Consider the following 21,682-nt stretch of genomic DNA (forward strand, 5'->3'; position numbering starts at 1 on the left):
ATCAATCATATCCCATAGTAGCCATCTCACTTCGCTACAGTAATGAATCTTGGTGTTCATGCTAGTATGTACTACAAGCAGTTTGTCATACACTACAGTTGTTCATGCATGTTATAAAGCCAACTACTTGGACTCATATGCAGTAGTTTTTCTTTTTCTTTTTCGTTTCTGTCTTTTTTTTTTGTTTTAAAAAAAAAAAACAGAAAAAAAGAACACGCCAGCGACTTGCAATGATCCTCTAAATAAAAGTTTTGTGGGTATCAATAATATACACACCAAAGTTCATTGCAACAATTAATGAATTTGTTCGCTTTCTTCGAGGTGAGAGCAAAACTGTTTAAAAAAAAAAAGAGAGTTAAAGAGTCTAATATTGACGTCAGTTTCACAGGACAGGAGAAGAAAAATTAAAAAAAAGAGCTAGAAAAGCGGTGACGGGTCCCAGCAGTTGACAACAATTCAAAACAGGATACAAATATGTAAATGCAGCGAGGAAAGGGAGTGGCCAAGTTGGCTTTTCAGGACACACGCAATCTTTTCACAATTCAACCCAAGTTGGATTATTACTTATTAGCCGATAGCAAGTTAGCAAGAAAGCAACTAACTTCTCCTCTTCTTTTTTTATATAGCACACCAGCTTCAACTTGTAGTATAATCTACACTCGTGTAGGTGCAGATAGAACGCAAAGGGCTAGGCTTTAGCTTCTTCTTCAACTCAGGTGAAATCCTTAAGATTCAGCAAAAACAAAAAGTATGGGTCAGACGGAGATGGGGACCGAGACTGGTGGTGCTGCTGCCAGAGGACAGCGGCGGCCAACGATTACAGTGCCACCTCGGGCTCCTTTTGAACCCCTTTTCACCAGTGGGTCTATGCCCGGATACAGCCCAGGTCCGATGACCCTTTTGTCCAATATCTTTTCCCCTGATTCCAATTCCTGCTCGTTCTCTCAGCTGCTTGCCGGAGCCATGGCTTCCCCTATTGGAAAGCCCACTTTTTTTGCCACCGCCGGTGATTATTCTACTGAGAATTATGCCGCTAAAGACGTCAACTTTGGAGTTGGGAACGATAAGGGGTCGGGGTATAAACAAAATAGGCCGATGGGATTGGTGGTGGCTCAGTCTCCTTTGTTTTTGGTCCCTCCTGCCCTCAGTCCTTCTGGCTTTCTCAACTCACCTGGTTTTCTTTCTCCGCTTCAGGTATTTCCGCTAACTTGGTTAAGTAGTTGATGTAACATTTTTTTTTCTGTGATATACGTCTTTTGGCACTTTATTCATGGATTTCTAAATCAAATGATGATGCGCGTTCTCGCGATTAATTTTGTAACCGTTAGTATCACTTGTAACTGCCTGCCGCGTGGACAGTCCCACTTTTTTTAGTATCAATTCTCACATTGTTGTATCTTGATTGAACACGAATTTATCTATGGAAATTAGGGATAAAGAGATCGCGTCTTTGTTTGCAACTGCTGAAGTTACAAGTAGATGAGAATCGAATATGGCCCATAGGTTAAGGGTCTTTGCTCGTTTTGATTCTTAGTGTTCCCCCCCGGCTGCTTACTTTTCGCCCTTTCCATTCTAATAAGGAAAGCGAAAAGGAAAAAAAAAAAAAAAAAGTAAAGCGAGTTCCTTAGAGCCTTATCATGTTTGTAATTTAGAATGGGAAGCTCTACTTAGAGTTGAGCTGTCATTTTACTCTAGATTCGGACAAAAGGTCCGCACTGGTCTTAGCTTGATATATAGTCTTTTTCCTGTCACTTGCAGAGCCCATTTGGAATGTCCCACCAGCAGGCTCTAGCACATGTTACAGCTCAGGCTGCGTTGTCCCAATCATTTGTTCAAATTCAAGCTGATTTTCAGCGTGCCTCAGGTATAGCCTCTGCAGAAGCAGCAGAGCTTAAGCCATCCTCTCTGCCTAGTGAAACCCTACAAGAAGATGTGCACAGTATACCGGCAGAACCTCAGACTCTGAAGATGGTTCCATTAGAAGCATCTCAATCTGATAAAAAAACTGTTTCCTTTGCTCTTGATAAACCAGCTAGTGATGGTTACAACTGGAGGAAATATGGCCAGAAGCTGGTTAAAGCAAAAGAACATCCTCGGAGCTACTACAAGTGCACGCATCCTAATTGTCCTGTCAAGAAGAAGGTTGAGCGGGCGAGTGATGGTCAAGTAACTGAGATTACATATAAAGGACAGCACAATCATGAATTGCCTCAGCCCAATACACGAGCAAAAGATAATTCTTGTCTGAATGGGATGATGAGCTCGGAGGTGAACCCTGAATCTGGTTCGCGATGGCAGACTGAAGTTACACATGATGCTGCAACTTCTCACCCGAATAATTTAAAACAGAAGGCATTCACTCAGTTATCATCTGAGCAATTTCCTGTTGCCAGTGAACAGGATGAGAGGGAAGACTCGGCAACAGTTATAGATGAGGATATTGATGATGATGATGAACCGAGTGCAAAGAGAAGGTAATTTATCTTTGTCATGTCTGTGATAGTGCATTACCCTCCAAGATGGTAAAGGGAAAATCTTATATGGAAAAAGTGCTTTCTTATTGGTTGTTTAATCTTCCATCTATGCAGGAGCACAGAGGTTGGGGCAGGTGTTCCAGCTCCATTGCATAAAACAGTCACAGAACCAAAAATAGTTGTGCAGACAAGAAGTGAAGTTGATCTTTTGGATGATGGATACAAGTGGAGGAAATACGGACAGAAAGTTGTCAAGGGAAACCCTCATCCAAGGTGGGACCCTTATCCTACATCGTTTGTGAATTTTTTTATTGCCTACTAGATGACAATAGCTACTTATGCATGTTAAGCCTAGTGCAGCTTATCTTTGCAAAAATTTATCTACTAAGAAGGCTAATATATTGGGTACTGTCTATTTGGGGATCACATTTTCTTTGCCTGTGGTAAGATTCAGTGGGTTTTACATAATGGTTATGAGAAACGCATTGTGGGGTATCATTCTGACTGTCAATATCTTTGGGTTCCGAGTTTAATGTTCACTTTGTTGCTCTGTAAAGAGCTTTAGAGAAGGAATTAATTAAAATGAAAAGCAGCTAGTGACAAAAGTTTGTTGCAGTTAGATATTTCAAAATGTCAAACCTTGACTTGGTTCCACTTGTTCTTTCCTTTCTCATACTTTACGCATTTACAATTTTTAGGATCTCGAATTAGGTGCTGAGTTACTTCATCATCGGGTGTAGAATAATTTTGGTTATATATGTAATAAGTGTGCATAGGAACACTTCATGAATATTAGTTTTTTCTTCTTCATTCTTGGCGATTTCGTCTCTCAGCTCATTTATTGTGAAAAAAGAATTCATTCTCTCAACTTAAGAAATGAATTGCTTAATTAGTCGTCAAGTTGTAATATTTACTATTCTTCAAATCAGCCCTGTTTAATCAGAGAGTCCCTTTGTCAAATTTGAGAACGTAGGCTGGAAAAGAGAAGCATCATTTTCTTCTCCTTTCTGCAATGAGAAATGGAGGATATGAATGATATGGGGGTAAGAACCAAGTATGAGAGTTGGCATTGTCGATATTATATTGTAGATTTGAAGAATTCTTGTCACTGCTGCCGATTTTGTTAGGTTGTGCTTTGGTGTGAGGAATATATATATATATATGCATATGATATTCTTAGGAGACATGAGAATATTTCGTGTTGCAAGAAAAATTTCTAGTTCTTTCCTTCTGCATCTATTAGAGTCTGTACTATGATATTCACTTAGGAGGGTCTCTAATTTGAGTTTGGTTTTCAACATTTGCTGTGTTTGCATCTACAGGAGTTATTACAGATGTACATTTGCGGGATGTAACGTTCGCAAACATGTTGAAAGGGCTTCAGCAGACCCTAAAGCCGTTATAACTACATACGAGGGCAAACATAATCATGACATTCCAGCAGGTAGAAACAGCGGCCAAAACAATGTCAACACAAACACTAAGCTAAAACCGCGAAGGCCTGTAGCTAGAAAGTCTTCTGTAGATAGAGAAGTGTGATTATGAAAGCAAAGATTGGATAACAGTTGTTTTGCCGCAGCTAAAGGAGGGAAAGATTTGCAGCATAAGCGGTAATCCTGAAGTGTATGTGCAAATGGTAAAGGCACAGCTCTGTACAGCTTTGGTGTTAGCTTTTGCAACAGTTGAATCAGTAGCAGCTGAAGGCATATGAAGTGACTTTTTTTTTTTTGTTCCCCCCGGGGGGGGGGGTTGCATCCGATATTTCTGGTCACTCTTCAATCTTCCACGTAAATGTATGGGAATCATACTTTTATGTAACTTTTTTTCTTTTAATTCTTTTGGGTGTATGCATGCCTCCTTGTGCTGATGAAGTAAATAATGAAGGGAGGGAGGGGATGATCTTCGGTAGAGCTCCTCCATATAAATCTCTAGGCCATTCAAGTGCGTGTGTATGTTCTATGTGCATTGTCACTTGTACCTTGCTCAACAATTATGTGCCATTAGGCCTTTTTTTCCTTTCCCCCTCCTTTTCGAGTAGGAGTCTGGAAGAGAGAGAGTTTCTATTTTTGGTTGGGTTTTTGTTGGAGTAAAGAATGGGTTACCGGGTAAAGCAAAAATGCGCAATTTAATCCTTTATATAATTAACCAACCATATAGTATTAGTAGTGGGATAATATGTCAGATTGTGGAGCCGGAGTTGGTTGGAGAGTTGGTCCAAAATTCTACAGCTGCCCTCTCATCGTCTCGTCTCTCCCTCCAATTTCAACCGATAGAAATTAAAACGCACGCTTCCTAACGGCTACGTTTCACCTTTTCCCTCTCTTCCTTTCACCTCAGACGGACCACACAGTTGAGTCGACAGTAGTATTAACAACTACGTCAGCAGCAAAGCAACGATCGACGATCAATCAACCTTCTTCATTTTTTTGCAGAAATGAAATGAAATGAATTCTCTCCGTATTAGTTAGTAGTCCAGTACTGTTAGAAAGAAAAAAAAAAAACAAATAGTGAAGAAGTATTATTATTGTTGCATGAATTTGGGAGCCACCAATGATTTTGCGAGTCTTCCTCGGAGTTAGGAAATCATGACAAAGACCGACATTCTATTTCTCCCTTCTCACCCGTCCGCTTATCCCGCGCGGGGAATTCGAAGAAAATATATTAAGATAAAATAAAATATTTCACTCTTTAGATTTTGTTGGCTTTGTACCCAGGTGCCCATCCAACCAACCATCCAAAAAACTCATAGGCTCTCAGTTTTTCAGGGAATTTCTGTTTCTGTTAGCACAACCAGCCAATGAGTCGATGCAGGGGTCATTGATCCCTTCCCCAGAAAACAAACAAAGGAGAAGAAATCCTTTTGACCCCCACAAATTTTCCCATGCCATGCTCGATCATCCGGGAATTGGTTTCTAGCTTTTTCCCCCATTTCTGATCCATTCATTTCTTTGATGGGTTTTGGGGGGTCATGGGTTGCATTAGCTCCAAACAGGCCAGGTCTAGGAAAAAATCGCCTGTTTTTGATTCCCCTGTGGATGTGATTGTCAGCAAGGACGACGATGGGGATAATGGGCGCCCTGCTATTTTGGATTCCTCATTGAAGTTTCATTCTAATGTTGGGTTTGGGACGTTAGAGAAGATCAGGGAGGAATCTGAAAAGGAGGAGGATGAATCCGTAACGCAGCCGCCACCGGTGCGGCATCATGCTAGTGGCCCCCATTCAGGCCACCACCATTCCAGGTCTGCCAAGAAGGCTTCCTCTGCCTCCGTTAAAAAGTCTGCCTTTAGCCTCAAATTTGGAAGGTTAACAGAAGGTGAGCATGTTGCAGCAGGCTGGCCCGCTTGGCTTACTGCGGTGGCCGGGGAAGCCATTGCTGGCTGGCTGCCCCTCAGGTCTGATTCATTTGAGAGATTAGAGAAGGTAATCATCATGGTCTATATTCATTCCATTTGAGGTAGCTCATTGCTCGTTAGGACTAGTAATTTGGTTATGGACCACGTCATCTTTCTCCTCAGCGGGGATTATGAAAAATGTAGTCCTTATGTTAGTTTGAATGTGGTGCATGTGCTGAGGCCTGATAAATGCTTGGTCAAGTACATTGCCAAGTAGATACAGTTTTGAGTGTTTCTGTTTGCTTCATGTTTCATCCGATGCTTGAGCTTTGGGATGCCCATTTTAGTTTTGTGAAGTGTTGCAAGCTACTTTATCGTGTTCCTTTTGAATTCGTGTTGTTTCTAGTGCTTCAATCATATGCATGGTTATATCTGCGTGGAGATCTTACCAACATCTCCTGCACTACGAATGCTGATTCTCTCAATTACTCAGCTAAAAATATGAATTTCGAAGACCACATTGTGATAGTGCATGCAGCAGCATTTTTTAGTACGTTTGAAAATGAAGGGGAATTACATAATTCTCTGCTACTGTTCAGGCCTCACTTTTACTGGCCTCTGGAAAACCACATTTTGACACCGTTTCCTGGGAATATAACAAAAAAAACAGTATATATCTTCATAGAAGCTCCATCTCCACTTTGCTGGAGACTCTTGAAGTGTTAGGGAAACCACATTTTCTTCTGTGGCATCGTGTAAGAAGTTCGGCTATTGAAATTATCACAACTATATTAAGAATAGTGAAGGGAAGAGTCAGGATAACAATTTTCGTGCTGTCTCCATTGTGTCTTGACAATGTGCTATTATGAAATCCTTGATCATCCTGGTTTAGAAGTTACAATAATCATCTGACATCCCATGCTAGCAATTCATAGTACTACATGTTGATCACTTTTAAACATTTAGCCTTTTTTTGACTTAAAATAACATTAATGATGTTCCAATACTATCACCTGAATGCTTGTTGGCTTCTGGCCACTTTCATAGCAAATAAATTTCCATGCCTGATTAAATTAAGATTTGTTTTGTTGATGGCTTCTGCATGCATTAGATTGGACAAGGTACTTACAGCAGTGTGTATCGTGCACGTGATAATGAGACTGGTAAGATGGTAGCCCTGAAGAAGGTGCGTTTTGACAATTTCCAACCAGAAAGTGTCAGATTTATGGCACGAGAAATAACAATCCTTCGCCAACTTGACCATCCAAACATCATGAAACTGGAGGGGATAATAACGTCTCGCTTATCATGTAGCATATACCTTGTCTTTGAGTACATGGAACATGATCTCTCTGGTCTATTATCTTGCCCCGGCATCAAGTTTACTGAATCACAGGTCAGTTGTGTTTTATTTCAAAGTAAAACAACCCCTGAGTTTTGAATGATTTCTCCCACATTTCCAAAAGCTTTTATAATTCTTTAGCTAACTTTCTGTGCTTTAATTCAACATCTCTTTATGTATACTCTCTTTTTCTGGAGTAGATTAAATGCTATATGCGCCAACTAGTAAGTGGCGTAGAGCATTGCCATTCACGAGGAATTATGCATCGAGACATTAAAGCATCAAATATCTTGGTGAACAACGAAGGAATATTGAAGATAGCAGATTTCGGTCTGGCAAATTTTCTTAGTGCAAGGAATAAGCAACCACTGACTAGTCGTGTTGTCACTCTATGGTATCGGCCTCCTGAACTTCTGTTGGGGTCCACAAATTATGGGCTAACAGTGGATTTATGGAGCTTGGGATGTGTTTTTGCAGAACTTTTCATTGGGAGGCCCCTTCTTAAGGGAAGAACTGAGGTAAGGACAAACTAAAACATTACGCTCTTCTGATCTTAACAACAATACGCAAGATGGTGTTGTGGTAGATCCTTTTCAAACATAAAACGGTTGATGGAGTGATAGTAAAGGATAGATCACCAATAGAAACTAAAAAAGAATGTATACCTGCTAGCCAATGAAAAGTAAAGGAAAAACCATAAAGATCATAAAGTTCCCTGCATGTTAGTTACTGATTCTTCTTGCTAACTTCCTGTTCATCATGGAAGTAATTCATTGAATGGGATTTCAGATTTCAAGATTGTAACTTTCTGATACTTAAACCACTTCTTGAGTCATCGTAAGCCTTACTGATAGGAAGAAGACATCTTATCATGGCTGTGAGCTGGCAGCAGCCATTCCATATACTTTCTTTATCTACTGAAGTGGTGATATATTTCTTCAAATTATTAGATGAAATGTGATAATAATCGGTGATATATATGCAGAACAAGAAATCAAGAACAACCAAATCAGCTGTTCTCATATTTCAGTTTCTTCTCTATAGGCTGTAATTGGAATAGTATGAATTTAAAAAGTTCTGTTGGAAGCATCAGTGCATTCCAAAGATAGATTTACGTGTAAATATAAATTAAATACGTTCTGAGGTTTAACCAGCCTTAATTCTCCCGTCGTTCTTATTCATCTGTAAAAGGATGCGTTTACTTCCATATGCAGGTTGAACAGTTGCACAAAATCTTTAAACTTTGTGGTTCTCCACCTGATGAATACTGGAAACAGTCCAAACTTCCTCTTGCAACCATGTTCAAACCCCAGCATCCTTATGAAAGTACACTTCGTGAAAGATGTAAAGAGTTCCCCAAGACAGCAGTTAACCTCATTGAAACCCTTCTTTCAATGGACCCCCAAAAACGTGGAACTGCTTCAGCTGCCCTCGAGTCTGAGGTTAGTCTTACCATCTGTGACGGTAAATATTGCTTCAGTTTATCTTTAACTTCCAAACTAGTGATCTTGCATATAGTTCTTGGTTCTTGATTGATATGATCATTCATTGAATTGACCTCTTGCATTAGTTTATAAACAAATAGTGTCCGATACATGTAATCTTTTATTCTCATCCTCTAAGACATGAGCTAATGTCCTCAATCTCCTTTCAATCAGTATTTCAATACGAAGCCTTATGCATGTGATCCATCAAGCATGCCGAAGTATCCTCCAAATAAAGAGATTGATGCAAAATTCCGTGAAGAAGCAAAAAGGTGAAGTTTGTTGTTCCTTGCAATCATGTGTATGTTTGAATCCTGTGAGTTGCCACATTTCTGCTCTTTTATACTTGCAGGGTGGTTCATATTTTAGGAAAGGAATTAATATTCTCTGGAGTTCGTTCCATAATGCTCCAGGTCAAAACTGCCACTGAACCTCGAAATTTTGGCATTTAGGTTTACCACTAGAGTCTGCAAACTTTCCATTTCGATGGCATTTGCTTTGACTTCTACATAGACTTCTCAATGAACTCAAATCACATTGATCCAAGTTGCCTGGCAACCAGTTCCATCTTATTAAATTTGCCAGTCCAAATCTCAACATCCTTTCATTAGAGAATTAGAGAATCAAGAACTCAGCAATAGTTGCAAGAGCGTGAAGATGTTTCCTGGGAAAACAGAATTTATTGGCCTCTCAAATCGAATTTCAATTTTCAAGAAAAATGCCAGGCAAATAGAAAAGGAAATGAAATGCTTAGCTAGGATCTTAAGACAGTGGGGAGGTTCTGGTTTCTATATTTCGACAAACAGTTGACTACCAACCAGCTTTGAGTTTCTTTCTCCTTGTAATTTTCACAACCAATATGCTAAGTGATACACCACTGCATTTTCAGGAAAAAGGTTGGAAGCACAGTCAGAGCATCTGGAGCCTCGAGAAATACGAGAAGAGGTCGCAAAAGTGCTCAAGAACCAAGCAACTTCTTTAAAGTTGTTCCAACAGAGGTCTCTACTTTTCTATTATCATGTGTGCATATCTAATTTCTCAATGTGCAAGATTACACATCATATTGGAACTCTTGATCAAATGCAGTGAATTCTCCCGTTTACATTTTTGCTTGTAAATGTATAGGAGGTTGATCCCATTACTCAAGCTACTCGAAGAAACAACAGTGGTAGTAAGGGCAAAGGGGCAACTGTATCCTGGATGTCTCTGAAGCCATCTGACACGGTGTCAGAGGCTTCTCAAATGACAGAAGAATCTCACGATGATAGCATTCGTTCGGTCCCAATAGAAATGCCAGCATCAAGTAATTTTGCATGGGCAAAAAGGCGAAAACAGGATGCATCCAGAAAGATATATGGTAATGCCAACATGAGAACTCAGAAGCCGAGTGCATTTGATCATTCCAGTGTACTGCAAGTAGAGGCCATCTTCGAATCAGAAGAGCAAGAGTACGATGATTTGTCAAGCAGGGCTGGTGCTGACGAGATTGCAAAGCGTGCTATGCAGAAGCAACGAATGAGGCCTCATCGACTAGATTCTTTTGAATCATCTGATATGTACGAGAATCAGGAATTGCAAATGGTAAGCCGGGCTCTCTTGTATGACTGCCAAAACTTAAAATCATGAAACAAATTGCAGATCTCTATCGTTCAGTGTGATGTTCTCTAACCATTTCGACAAAAGCTAATCTTCAGTCTCAACATGATCAAGTTAGACAAAAAGGAGATTTTAGAATGGCTAATATCATGATGAAAATATGTTGTTTCTAGTAGTATCCACACTTTGTCACAGCTGAAGAGAATTAAACCATACATGTATATATATTATGTAAGTATGAGTGGTTTATGCGCATTAAGTAACTCGATTCTCCATTTGGAATGCACCAGGATTATAATAGCCAACAAGGGCGGGTTAAATCAGGACCTTTGGCATATCAGCCCCATAGAATCGACGCAAGGCAAGACAGTCAGATCCATCACCCTATTCGTAGATCCCGGTTCTCCAGAGGTAAAAAAGTCTGAAGAGTAATTTTTCACTTCATCTCAAACGAAGAGCTAACTTTTGTTTCTCGTATTTAATCATCCTTGAATGGTAAATCACGACGAAAGAGATTCAAAATGACTTGTTTTACACTAGCAGATTTGTAATTCAAGGGCCGGGGATGCATGTTTCTGCAAATATTCTAGTGCTCTGAAGAGGCTGTAGTGGAAGTTTTATTGCCCCTGGAGATTCTTGAGGAGTCCTTGGGTTGGGAGTCCAAACCACTGCTCGTTGCTGACAGGCATATATGGTGCTACCTTCGCAAGGTTTTTCTTTTCGGCTCTGCTAATTTTGAGTCAGCATTTCAACTGTTAGACTCGAGCTCAAGTTTAGAGCCCAAAAGACTTTCAAGATTAAAGAATCAACAAAGAAGGTTGATCAAATTTAGATTAAACTAAAGCAAACAAAAAAAGAAAAAGAAAAGGGCAAATCATCAGAGCATAATTAGGAGGATCATCTCATGCAGCATGTAGTAGTGGACGTAAGAAGAACTTGGGATTCACTATAGATATAGTGAGGCTGACAGAATTCAGACACGGTCAACTGCTGATGCTGATCCTTTCCTGCGGTGAAGTACAACAATTACAACGTGTTGTACAAATGACAAAGCTCATGCTTTTGTACCACTGAGACGATAATGTAAAGATTCTTTTTTCCCCCTCCTGACTTACTCCAGAGCACCTGCACCCTTGCCTTGCTGACACCCAAGAAAGATTGCTTGACAACATTTCCATGACCCTTGTGATTTTCCTTCATTTTTGCTCCTTTTTTTTTTTTTCTCTGTGTCCTCTTCTTTTAATTAATTTTCTTTGTTTTTACACCCTTGTAACTAAATTACAGAAAGTCTTATATCTAAATTATAGAAGTCTTGCACCCTCCTAACTGTTACCGTTGTTTTTTATTTGTTGCATTGATTCATGATTTCACATATTCCTTGGTTGAAAATACCTATACTGGACTACAACATCTATTGCATTCAATTCTTGGAGCCCTTAATAAAGTTGGGTTGTATTTTTAGCCTTAGGAGAGTCTTGCAGATTCATAGCTTTCTGCCCAAAGCCTCCCATTTATTTCAGCTTTTCCGGGATATGTGTTAGTTATGACCCGAAATTTTGGTTAAAATTGTTTTTTTTTTTTTTTTGCAATTATCGGGGTTCATTCACAATAGAAGCAGGAAATTATTAGATGACCTAACCACGATATAGTTTTAAATTGTTGCCGATGTTACGTGAAAAATTTGTGTGCTTTTATGGACGAGGGTGTTGAATTAAAGTTGTCAATGGAACTAAGTAAATCGGGTTTTAACAAATCTAAATTCAACTTATAGAAGTTAAAAAAAAAGACTTTTGATTTTTTGGTTTCATCCCTCTCCCCTTTCCCACATCGATTTGAGAGTGTGAGAGATCCCCCCCCTTAAGGTCAACTGAGCTCCCCTTCCAGTAAGCAATTGCCTGGACAGTAGAGTTTAGTGGGTCCCTCCCTTAAGTTGATTGATTTTCAAGCATTGTTGAAAAGAAAAAGAATTACAGCGAGAGTTAATAGCTAGCGGCAGTCTGAGGGTTTCCTTCTCCCCTTTCCCACATCGATTTGAGAGTGTGAGAGATCCCCCCCCTAAGGTCCACTGAGCTCCCCTTCCAGTAAGCAATTGCTTGGACAGTGGAGTTTAGTGGATCCCTCCCTTAAGTTGATTGATTTTCAAGCATTGTTGAAAAGAAAAAGAATTACGGCGAGGGTTAATAGCTAGCGGCAGTCTGAGGGTTTCCTTCTCCCCTTTCCCACATCGATTTGAGAGTGTGAGAGATCCCCCCCTTAAGGTCCACTGAGCTCTCCTTCCAGTCAGCAATTGCCTGGACAGTGGAGTTTAGTGGGTCTCCCCCTTAAGTTGGTTGATTTTCAAGCATAGTTGAAAAGATTTTTCGGTTTCAAATTTGGGCTAGATCTCAGGCTTACTGCCATAAGGCTCGTATTTAGCTGACAAAATTATAAGAACTTTGGGCTTAATTGGGTCCAGCGCAAGCTGACAATTTAATACATAATCATATAAAATACTATATGTTTAATATTTATGTATCATTATATGGATATCTATAAATCATTAGTTTTTTCAGTTATGACATGCATAATTATATTACATATTACATATATTATTATATATATATTATATGTACTCAAACATATAATTACTTGGGCTGTCCTACAGCTTTGGTGTTCTTGGAAACAAGCTTGAGTCCGTCGACGACGTTGCGAAATGAGCGGGAAGCCACATCCACAGGCCACAGTCGTCGTATCATTCCGGGAACAAAAAAAAATTTTTTTTTGGCCCTTTTGCCTTTTTCTTGCAAAGGAAAAGATAATCTCGTTGTAATAAAATGCTAAAAACTGCAAATTAATTGATACTGCTTGGCTAATAAGGTGGGTACATTTTTATGTACGGTACCGCATTTTGTTAATGAAGTTCTTGTGATAAAGCTGTTACTTTTGCTGTTGATGTGGTTACTTTTGCTAGCGAAGAGATACATTCTGATAATGAATAAAGTTGTAGTTTTTGGGTATTGCGTGATTAAGTTTTTAGTTGAAGTAGTCCATTTTGGGTATTTATCTTTGGCCAACGAAGTTGTAGACGTGTAGTCGTGAGTTGCAGTAATAAAGTGGAAATTCATTTTAGTCTTGAATAATGGAGTATCTTGCTAATACGATACGTATATATGGGAACACTGACTCGACTGCTAAACTAGTAACTGTTGCAAGGTAACTTGTGTTATTGGAACTAGTGCTCAAGGCACCCACTTTAACATATAAGTTTTGCCTGATTAATGGTTAATTTTGTTAAAGAAATGGTCCATTTTGGTGAAGAATGGAGATACTGCTCCGTTTCCCTCACAACCGCCATTGCTTGGAAGATGGAATTAGGAGCAGCTGTGTTTTAGAGTAAGAGACAGAAGAATGAAACTAGGTGCTGTCTCTTGACTCCGGAGCATTTGTCGTTGGTGTTTACAAATGAGTCGAGTGGAATCGAGATTTGGTCTAATTGAGTCGAGTTTTGACTTAGTCTTATCAAAGTCGAACTCGAGATCGATGAGTGGTTAATCTAAAACTCAAGCTCAAAAAAATAAAAAATAATTATCCTATTTTTTAAAAAATGAATAAAATAATATTTTTAATAAATAATTAAAAATTAAGGATATATTTATAATCTTATATATATATATATATACTCGAACTCACAAACCGGCTCATAAGCTAACGAGATTAATATTTTGAGCTCGAGTTTAATTCAAATTTTGACGTGAGGCAACCCTAAAAACCATCACTCTTGTAACTTCTTGGAAATAAAACAGACCGAAGTAACAGTACGATTCCAAGACAAAAATTTGTGTTTCTGACGTGGAACTAAAAATTTGTGTTTTGGCAAAATCATTTGCCATTGACATTTCATTTTCGTATGAGAGGAGTTAAGTTTCATTTTACATGTTTAGAAGTTTGAAGCAATTGCTACCCCATGTATCCAAGAGACCCCGTTACCCCACTGAACATGTTAGTGACTATAGACCGTGTGAATCATCATTGCAGGAATCAATCATCCTCCAGCCTCACTAGCGTGGGAATTTGACCATGATTAACGAAATCTATCTTGTTCAGTCTGACACCGCAAAGCACCTTCTCCGGCAGTTCTTCCTGTTTCTGGGCCTATGTACACATGGTAAAGAGAAAGTTAGTTGCTTCTCGAACCAATTGGCATCGGTGCGTTTGGCCGAGATAAACGCACAAACCTAAACTAATGAACAATGCGAAAGGTAATAGATTCCGAACCTGAATGGTCAATCCCAAATCCAGTATTCCCTCTCTTAAACGTCCTCGGAAAGCATCGAATCCTCTTCTTGCGATGAAGCTGAAGCGGTGGATGTCGAGATCAATCTCAAAGTAATTGGGTCCCTGCATTAAAGGAGAAAGTAAGAAAATTCTCATGCAATTAGAAAAAAAATTCCCGAAATTGAAGATTCTTGTTATGCATTCCTATGCGGGATAGAGCTTAAGCTTACAATAGACCAGCCCAAAATCTATACTAACCACTAGTACGCAACAAGAATGAAAAAATGAGTGCTGGGGTCAATTTTCAATTGGGCATCAGCAGAACCACAGTGTCTAGCTTTATGTGTATTTACCTGATAAAAGTTGTGTTGAGGACGGGATAGGACTGGCTTCTCATTGTAAGCATGTAATAGCTTCCTTTCAGCAGAGGTTGAGACAAGATCCTCTGCATTAACCACCCCGACCATTATCTTCAACCTTTCTCTGAAAGGAACAGTAGATTCTTTTGCAAACCCTTTAACCTTCTCCATATCATCCTCAACCAGCCTCTGCAGCACAAAGAATTGACATCAATGAAAACAAAATGAAAAACATACTTCCACACCAATGATTGAGCAAGTCATTTCTATTTCCTCCTAAGAGTAAGAAGTTGCTACAACACCTTTATTGCTTCCCCCTACCATACAAAAAATGAAATAGCAAAAATGCAAATAAACCAATCATAAGGATGTGTGACATGTATGATTACTCTCAAGTTCACGATACCTAAGAAGCATTTGCAAGACCTACAAAATACCCGCATTGAATGAGAATAAAGTTGCTTAACATTCATGTGAAAGGTCAACAAGGAGACAAGTTCCTAGTTTTCATTTTACACTCAATAATAGCAGTAACTCGAAGAGAAAAGTTTCAAACTGATATGAATACAATACCAATTTCTCATATGGATGTTGTATCCAGCTTCTTCATTTTGCATGCTGAAGACACGCGGCACAGAGATCAGGAAAACTTAACAAGATTGGCTAGTTCCAAAATGTCTTCCGGTACAAGTTTAACATCATCAAGAATGTGTATCAGAACTAAGCAATTTCCTATTATCTATCATTCAAGGCAGATCCAACTAGCTCGCAAAAAGAAAATTTCTATAGATGCCCCAATAATTTAGCCCATTCTAACCATAAAATTGAGATAATTTTCTACAATGATGAATTTCCTGGGGCTAGAGCAAACAGATAGACCCAAAAGAGAATATAAGTGGCAGCCCAATGGCAAATACTATATTGGAAATAAAGCAACCACAGCCAAGGAGATGTTCTTTGTCCTTAAACAGTGTCAGAGAAAGAGAAAGAGGTATACTACCTTAATGCTTTCTTGAAACTGTGGAGAGATGTCTTTTTCAAAAGTATCAGAAAGTTTGAAATATAATACGAGACTCAAGCCCTCCCCATCGCTATCACCAAGGAACATTGGTGCAGGATATGTGGGCAACTGCAGCAAAATAAAGAATGTTGAGGAATTACAGGTAAAGCACTTTGCTCAAAGATCACGAAGTTTATCCTTTGAATAAATCCTGAACAGAACACAATGCATTTAATTGATGTGAATTGATACCTGAATGTTAACAATAAGGAGAGGAGGAGCTTTGCCATCTGCTTTCACAGAAGGAAGCTCCAAGTGCTGGGCAATGTGGTTAATCTTCTTGGGACACGCAAATAAATCAACACCAATTGGAGTATATGGACAATAATTTGGAGCAGGGCATTTCTTCTTGTCTCTGCAATAGTAATTGAAAGGGCATTTATCTGTTAAATGTAAGGAGAATGAAGAATGAAGATTTATAAAGGTCAGTGGATTTGAGGCAACACCGTACTTAAAATAACTTTCACCGCGGAGCGAAAATTTTGAGGGTTCTATCACTGACCAACTTCCTAAAGTTGGTTTCTCTTCTGTACAACATGGGATTAGAAGTCCTGCTCTGGGGCGATAAAGATACTTTTTGGATTCACCTACGACAAAAGAATGCTTATTAGAATCCTATACAACAGAAATTTTTTACTGATGCTACTAAGGATAGAACCACAACAAATTACCACATCCTAGTGAATGAAAATCATGTACAACTAATTGGGGAGAATATAAGCTTATGGGTTCGAATTCACCATATTCATCTTTACATCACAATGCTAAATAACAATCTCATAAAACAAAGGCAATTGAAGAGAAGTATGGACTCATGAAATTTTATTTCGTAATAAAAGTATCAGGATATACCACAAAGAGATTTCCAACACTGATCATACTATTTTAAGTCTTTGCGTAAGATACTTACAGAATTCATTCGGTTCTTCTCCATCAACAGATGTCCTCTTTATAGAGAGCCTAATAACGGTAGATTTCTTTCTTTGAGACTGTGGATGTGCACTTAATCCAGTGATGATCTTGTCATTGAAGCTTACAGAAGAGACAAGTCTAGGTAAAACAGACTTCAACATGTGCTCTTGGGTTTTCTCCTCCATTTCATGCTTATCCTCTTTTAAACCACTAAAGCTTCCATAAGCACGATCTAACAGTTTCTTCCTTTTGGTTCCAAGCTCTTCAGTCTGTGCTAAGCATGGCAGTTCATACCCTTGAGTGCTTACAAGTGCATATTTGTTTGGCTCCTTGACTCCATCTATGCTCATGCGCTTCTCTGACTTACCATTATCTATTTTCAAATATCTTTCATGGTATTCTTTGTATGTGCACTTGCTATCCATAAAGCATGATGAAGTTTCGTACTGAAGCACTTGTCCACTGGATTTGATAGGTAAAACGTCTGCAGATGAGACAAAATACAAAAATAAAAGTAAGGCTCCTTAGCTAAATTAACGAATGAAATACTGCATTACCACTTAAAGACATATTCTATGTTTATTTTTTACCGAAACAGTGTCAGTAAAATGATCCAAACGTATACTATGGTAAGTCGTGGAGCTATGGAAAATATGTTACAGATAGCATAAACAGCTAAAGCAACACACCATGTCTCGGTGAGCACTGAGATCTGAAAAAGAGGAGGAGATAGGTACAGGTCTCAGAACCTAGTTGAGTTAATGGTATCTGATAACGAGGAACATGATATTTCTTCTGTAGTTGAAAACAATAGATTTCCCCATAAAAGTTGATTTGCCAAACAATTACACTTGCAGCCCCAATCTCTTTGACAATTCTTTACCTGGTGTTAAGTACTTGAATCAAAACTAGTACCAAAACAAAATTTTACTTTAAAAAGGTAAAGATTAAAATGCACTAATACTAAATTGTTCTCAATGTACTCCTCATTGGCAAGCCACTATTTACAACTCCTACTGCCTTAAGAAATGGGCTTCAAGGTAAACAAGAATGTCTTAATTGTGTCTTAGATGCATGTCTATACACAAATACACAAAAGAATCCTTATTTTGTACTACGAAAAGCTATTTCAACTAAAGTTTGATGATGGGTGTGCTTTGTAGAAGCAGCTTCCTTAAAAGGCGTAAGATTAGCAAACTTTCTTCTTTTCATTTTCTTATTATCAAAATGATACAAAATATAGATCGTTTACAAGGAACAAAGACTCTGTATATGCTATAGTACCTTTTGCTTCAGCCACTTGTCAGAAAAATAAAGATGAAAGCTTTACCTTTATTATTAAAACTTTAGATAGGAACATAGACCTAGATAATGTGTCAACACTTGAAAAGAGGGGACTTAAATTAACATAAGAGAATGACTTGGGATAGTCTCAACCATATGATAAATATCCATTACCTCCATGAACACTGCTAAAGTCATCATCGGAATCTGAGTCCAGAATGCTGAGTGTGTCAAACCATGCATCTTCGTGACAAATAACTGCAAGTACATGGATATCTTGGTTACTTTTAATTTTTTAAGCTACATATCCTTCGGCAGATAGTGTTTAACAACTACTATGTCAAACTAAGAAGAAGGAAGAAACCATCAATGAGCCCATGCTCACATATGTTGATAAACAAAATTATTAAAATGCTATAAGAAAAATGCATAAGATACTCTAGCACCATTTCTTCTACTATTCCTGTCACACGATAATATATCTGAAGTCTCCCATCACCATAACAGATGAATAACTCTATGTGATTTCAGTAAACTAGCTAGTTTCTCTTCTCACCTTCAACTAATTACCATGGATACCCGTAACAGTCCCTCAATAAGATACAGTTCTACCTCCTATCAGGCATCCAATGCAATAAAATTACATAGTGTCTATTTAGCTTTGATAAAGGTGTATACGCCTAGGTATTGTGTTCATATCCAAAACTTTTACTAAGGTTTGCCATATATTTTAAAGCATACCATTAGCATCAACTTGACTATGGTGCCACTGCAACTGAGTAAGATGGAATGTCGCATTAGAAACCTCAGATCTCCTGCAGGTAGTGGTTGTGTGAACAAACTCACTAAGTGAAAAATCTGCTACTCGAGCATCACTGTTCCTTTTTCGAATCCCATCTGCTACATTATTAGAAAGCTTCCCTTTATGTTTTCTTGGCCGATAATAAGGTCTCCTCCGGGCCTTAATGTTATGGGATGGAGTTGACACACAAGCACCCATAATGAAAACTGAGTCAAAAGGAAGTTACAACAATTATGATGCCAACCTGACCAACAAGTACTGCAACAACAAATTACAAACAATGTAACTGACACTGTGACACACAATGTAGCCGCAGGCTCCGAAAAAAACAGACAACGAGAATCCATGGAGAATAATAAACATGTAGATATACTTAAAACCTGGAAAGTGTTACTTTTTGAAGTTAAGACATGAAAAAGTGGTAAGGGATAAATGCAATTCAGGCCATAATCTGAAAATATATGCTAAATAAGTATTGGTCAGCAAGACATCAAATTTGCCACAGGTTTATCTCTGCATGAGGAAAGTATCACTTAGGAATGAAACTTTATGGTAAGACTCAAAAACTCAGAAAAAAGAAAATATGGCACGGGTAACACGTACTTTAAGGAGTCTAAACTCTAGTAATTGACGTGAGATCAGTTTTTAAATTAGCCATGAACAAATGGATTGTCAACTAAATATTGCTGGATCATATGGGACTTGATTGTACCTTAGCAAAAAGCAAGCATCTCCAGTAAAATCACTGAGACTGTAACTGGAAAAAGGCTGGCAAATGGATCAGCGACGAAGTAAGAATCCTCCCATGACTTTCTACAATTTCAAGTACACTTAATAAAGAGGCTGCAAAGAAGAAGATTTGAATTCAACATGTCATGGATCAACAAGTTGAAATCGGCCATTCCAAATCAATTTGCAAAGAAATTTATAAATATACAAATGGGACTGCATATTGTTGATAAAGCAGACTTGTTATTGTGAATATACGCTTGGATGATGGCATTAAAGACGAATGAAAAACTCCAAAGTAAAACTGGAAACTTTAATAGTCTAGGTACAGCCCAATATGTAAAGAATCAGTTGAGTTTATAGTTGCCTGTTTAGAAAAAAAAAAAGGAGAGAGAGAAAGAAAAAATCGCCAATAGATGAATAGAATGAACATGACCTTGTTGAGTTCACTATCAAACAGAAAATCGCATATATTTGATAGAAAAGAGGAAAGTAGTTGCACATCCAATGAACAAAACAGGACAAAATTTGAAAAGAAAAAAGGCTAACGATAAAGATGGTGGGAGTTTGTGCAGGAAAATACACTGCATATTCCATACAGACACGATAATATAAAACGAAAATGTCGTATCCAACAACTAAATAAATAAATAAATCAAATCAATTCCATTCTCTGACTCGAAACAGGAAAAATTATCAATGCAAAATCAGAGCATTTAACAAAAAGAAGAGAGGGGGGGGGGGGGGGGGGGTTTAACAAACAACACGACGGGAATTAAAACTAACGGCAATTGAGCTTCTGATGCAACAACAAGAAAAAATAAATAAACGGCAAATGCGTGGAGTTTATATTAAAATTCAAAGAAGAAGAAGCAGGCATTACAACTAAACGTAACAAAATTAAAAGAAAATGAATCACCAATACTAGACATATCTTAGCTCAAGAAAAATCGACTGAGTGGACGCATAAAATTGTACTGCTGCACAAATCAAAATGTACAAAATACATAGATAGTACTTTCATTTTATGATTCGCTTTGGAATAAGAAAAAGTGGGGACCTTGGGGGGAAGAAATGCAAGGAAAAAACAGCCCTGAGCCGTGAACCTCCCTCCCTCTCGCACTCCGATACGACCAAAGACAAAAAAAAGGAGCAATGACCGGACGGGGAGAGGGAGAGCTGCAATGGTGGGGGTCCGACGGGGACGGTGACGGAGTCGGATCCTAACTCCCCCTTGTGAAATAGATACGTATTTTTTGGATATATATAATAATATATGATGTACACGTATATACAATATACATGAACATTTACGAATTAATAGCGCGACAAGTATTATATAGGCAGAATGAGAGAGAGGCGGAGGTGCGATGCGGGGAGGAGGACAAGGACGTCCTTCCTTCAGCTCCTTTTTCAACTGTTGTTTCAATGTCACGATGAATTTGTCGTTATTATTTTTTTAATCAGTATTTAGAGAAATTAAATATCATTTTAAATATAAAAAAAAATTATAGGATGAATATTATCCGAACATCAAAAAAATAAAGAAGAGAAAAAAATAAGGAAGAAAACAAAAGGGGTGGGAAAGCGGGATCGGTGACGGTTCCTCGCAACCTTGATCGTTGCCTCCGTCTCCGTCGTCATGCCCACGTCATTACTTTTGCTTTTATGATGATATTTCAAGCCTATACCATCCACTTATTTGCAACCTTTTTCTTACTTTATATATATATATATATATATAACAAGGGTGCATCACCATCACATCTTTGGATGTTTGTTTTAATTACTCTGTTCTACTATTATAAATGCAAAAACTTCCTACTCTAGCTCTCTCTCTCTCTCTCTTTTATTTTTTTTTATTTTTTTGTAAATCGACACCATATGTGCTAATCTACTCCTAATGCCTGTTTTGTCCCTTATTTAAAATCATATAAAATATAAATTTATATTTCTTAAGTTTGATTAGACTCAATTAAATTCGATTTATCTGAACTGGAACTCGAATAAGACAAACTAAAATCAAATTCGAACTTGAATTTGACTTTCAAGA

At 38.2% G+C, this 21,682-nt stretch overlaps 3 protein-coding genes across 6 annotated transcripts; 2 read left to right on the forward strand and 1 right to left on the reverse strand.

Annotated features, from left to right (window-relative positions):
• The first annotated feature begins 603 nt into the window (after window positions 1-603).
• Window positions 604-4,489, forward strand: LOC113753112 (probable WRKY transcription factor 4). The gene is made up of 4 exons (XM_027297209.1): window positions 604-1,194; window positions 1,759-2,474; window positions 2,589-2,747; window positions 3,797-4,489. Exons 1-4 carry the CDS (start codon window positions 751-753, stop codon window positions 4,011-4,013), a joined length of 1,536 nt encoding a protein of 511 aa, XP_027153010.1. The 5' UTR covers window positions 604-750; the 3' UTR covers window positions 4,014-4,489.
• A 765-nt stretch (window positions 4,490-5,254) lies between these two features.
• Window positions 5,255-11,485, forward strand: LOC113753110 (protein IMPAIRED IN BABA-INDUCED STERILITY 1-like). Its single transcript, XM_027297204.1, has 9 exons — window positions 5,255-5,895; window positions 6,919-7,203; window positions 7,350-7,667; window positions 8,364-8,591; window positions 8,808-8,905; window positions 9,523-9,631; window positions 9,759-10,214; window positions 10,520-10,640; window positions 10,773-11,485. Exons 1-9 carry the CDS (start codon window positions 5,443-5,445, stop codon window positions 10,778-10,780), a joined length of 2,076 nt encoding a protein of 691 aa, XP_027153005.1. The 5' UTR covers window positions 5,255-5,442; the 3' UTR covers window positions 10,781-11,485.
• A 2,550-nt stretch (window positions 11,486-14,035) lies between these two features.
• LOC113753111 lies at window positions 14,036-20,907 on the reverse strand. 4 transcript variants are annotated; one of them, XM_027297208.1, is made up of 11 exons: window positions 20,690-20,907; window positions 19,613-19,668; window positions 18,840-19,106; window positions 18,273-18,356; window positions 16,813-17,298; window positions 16,354-16,489; window positions 16,095-16,257; window positions 15,843-15,971; window positions 14,837-15,031; window positions 14,484-14,606; window positions 14,036-14,360 (listed from the first exon to the last, which is right to left on the reverse strand). In XM_027297208.1, exons 3-11 carry the CDS (start codon window positions 19,096-19,098, stop codon window positions 14,247-14,249), a joined length of 1,689 nt encoding a protein of 562 aa, XP_027153009.1. In that variant the 5' UTR covers window positions 19,099-19,106; window positions 19,613-19,668; window positions 20,690-20,907; the 3' UTR covers window positions 14,036-14,246. The 4 variants fall into 4 exon arrangements, with proteins under 4 accessions (XP_027153009.1, XP_027153006.1, XP_027153007.1 ...); XM_027297205.1 differs by having other exon boundaries at window positions 19,613-19,743; XM_027297206.1 differs by having other exon boundaries at window positions 18,840-19,158; window positions 19,613-19,743.
• Between the last annotated feature and the right edge of the window lie 775 nt (window positions 20,908-21,682).

This window comes from Coffea eugenioides, chromosome 11, assembly GCF_003713205.1.
Source record: "Coffea eugenioides isolate CCC68of chromosome 11, Ceug_1.0, whole genome shotgun sequence".
Lineage (NCBI taxonomy): Eukaryota > Viridiplantae > Streptophyta > Magnoliopsida > Gentianales > Rubiaceae > Coffea > Coffea eugenioides.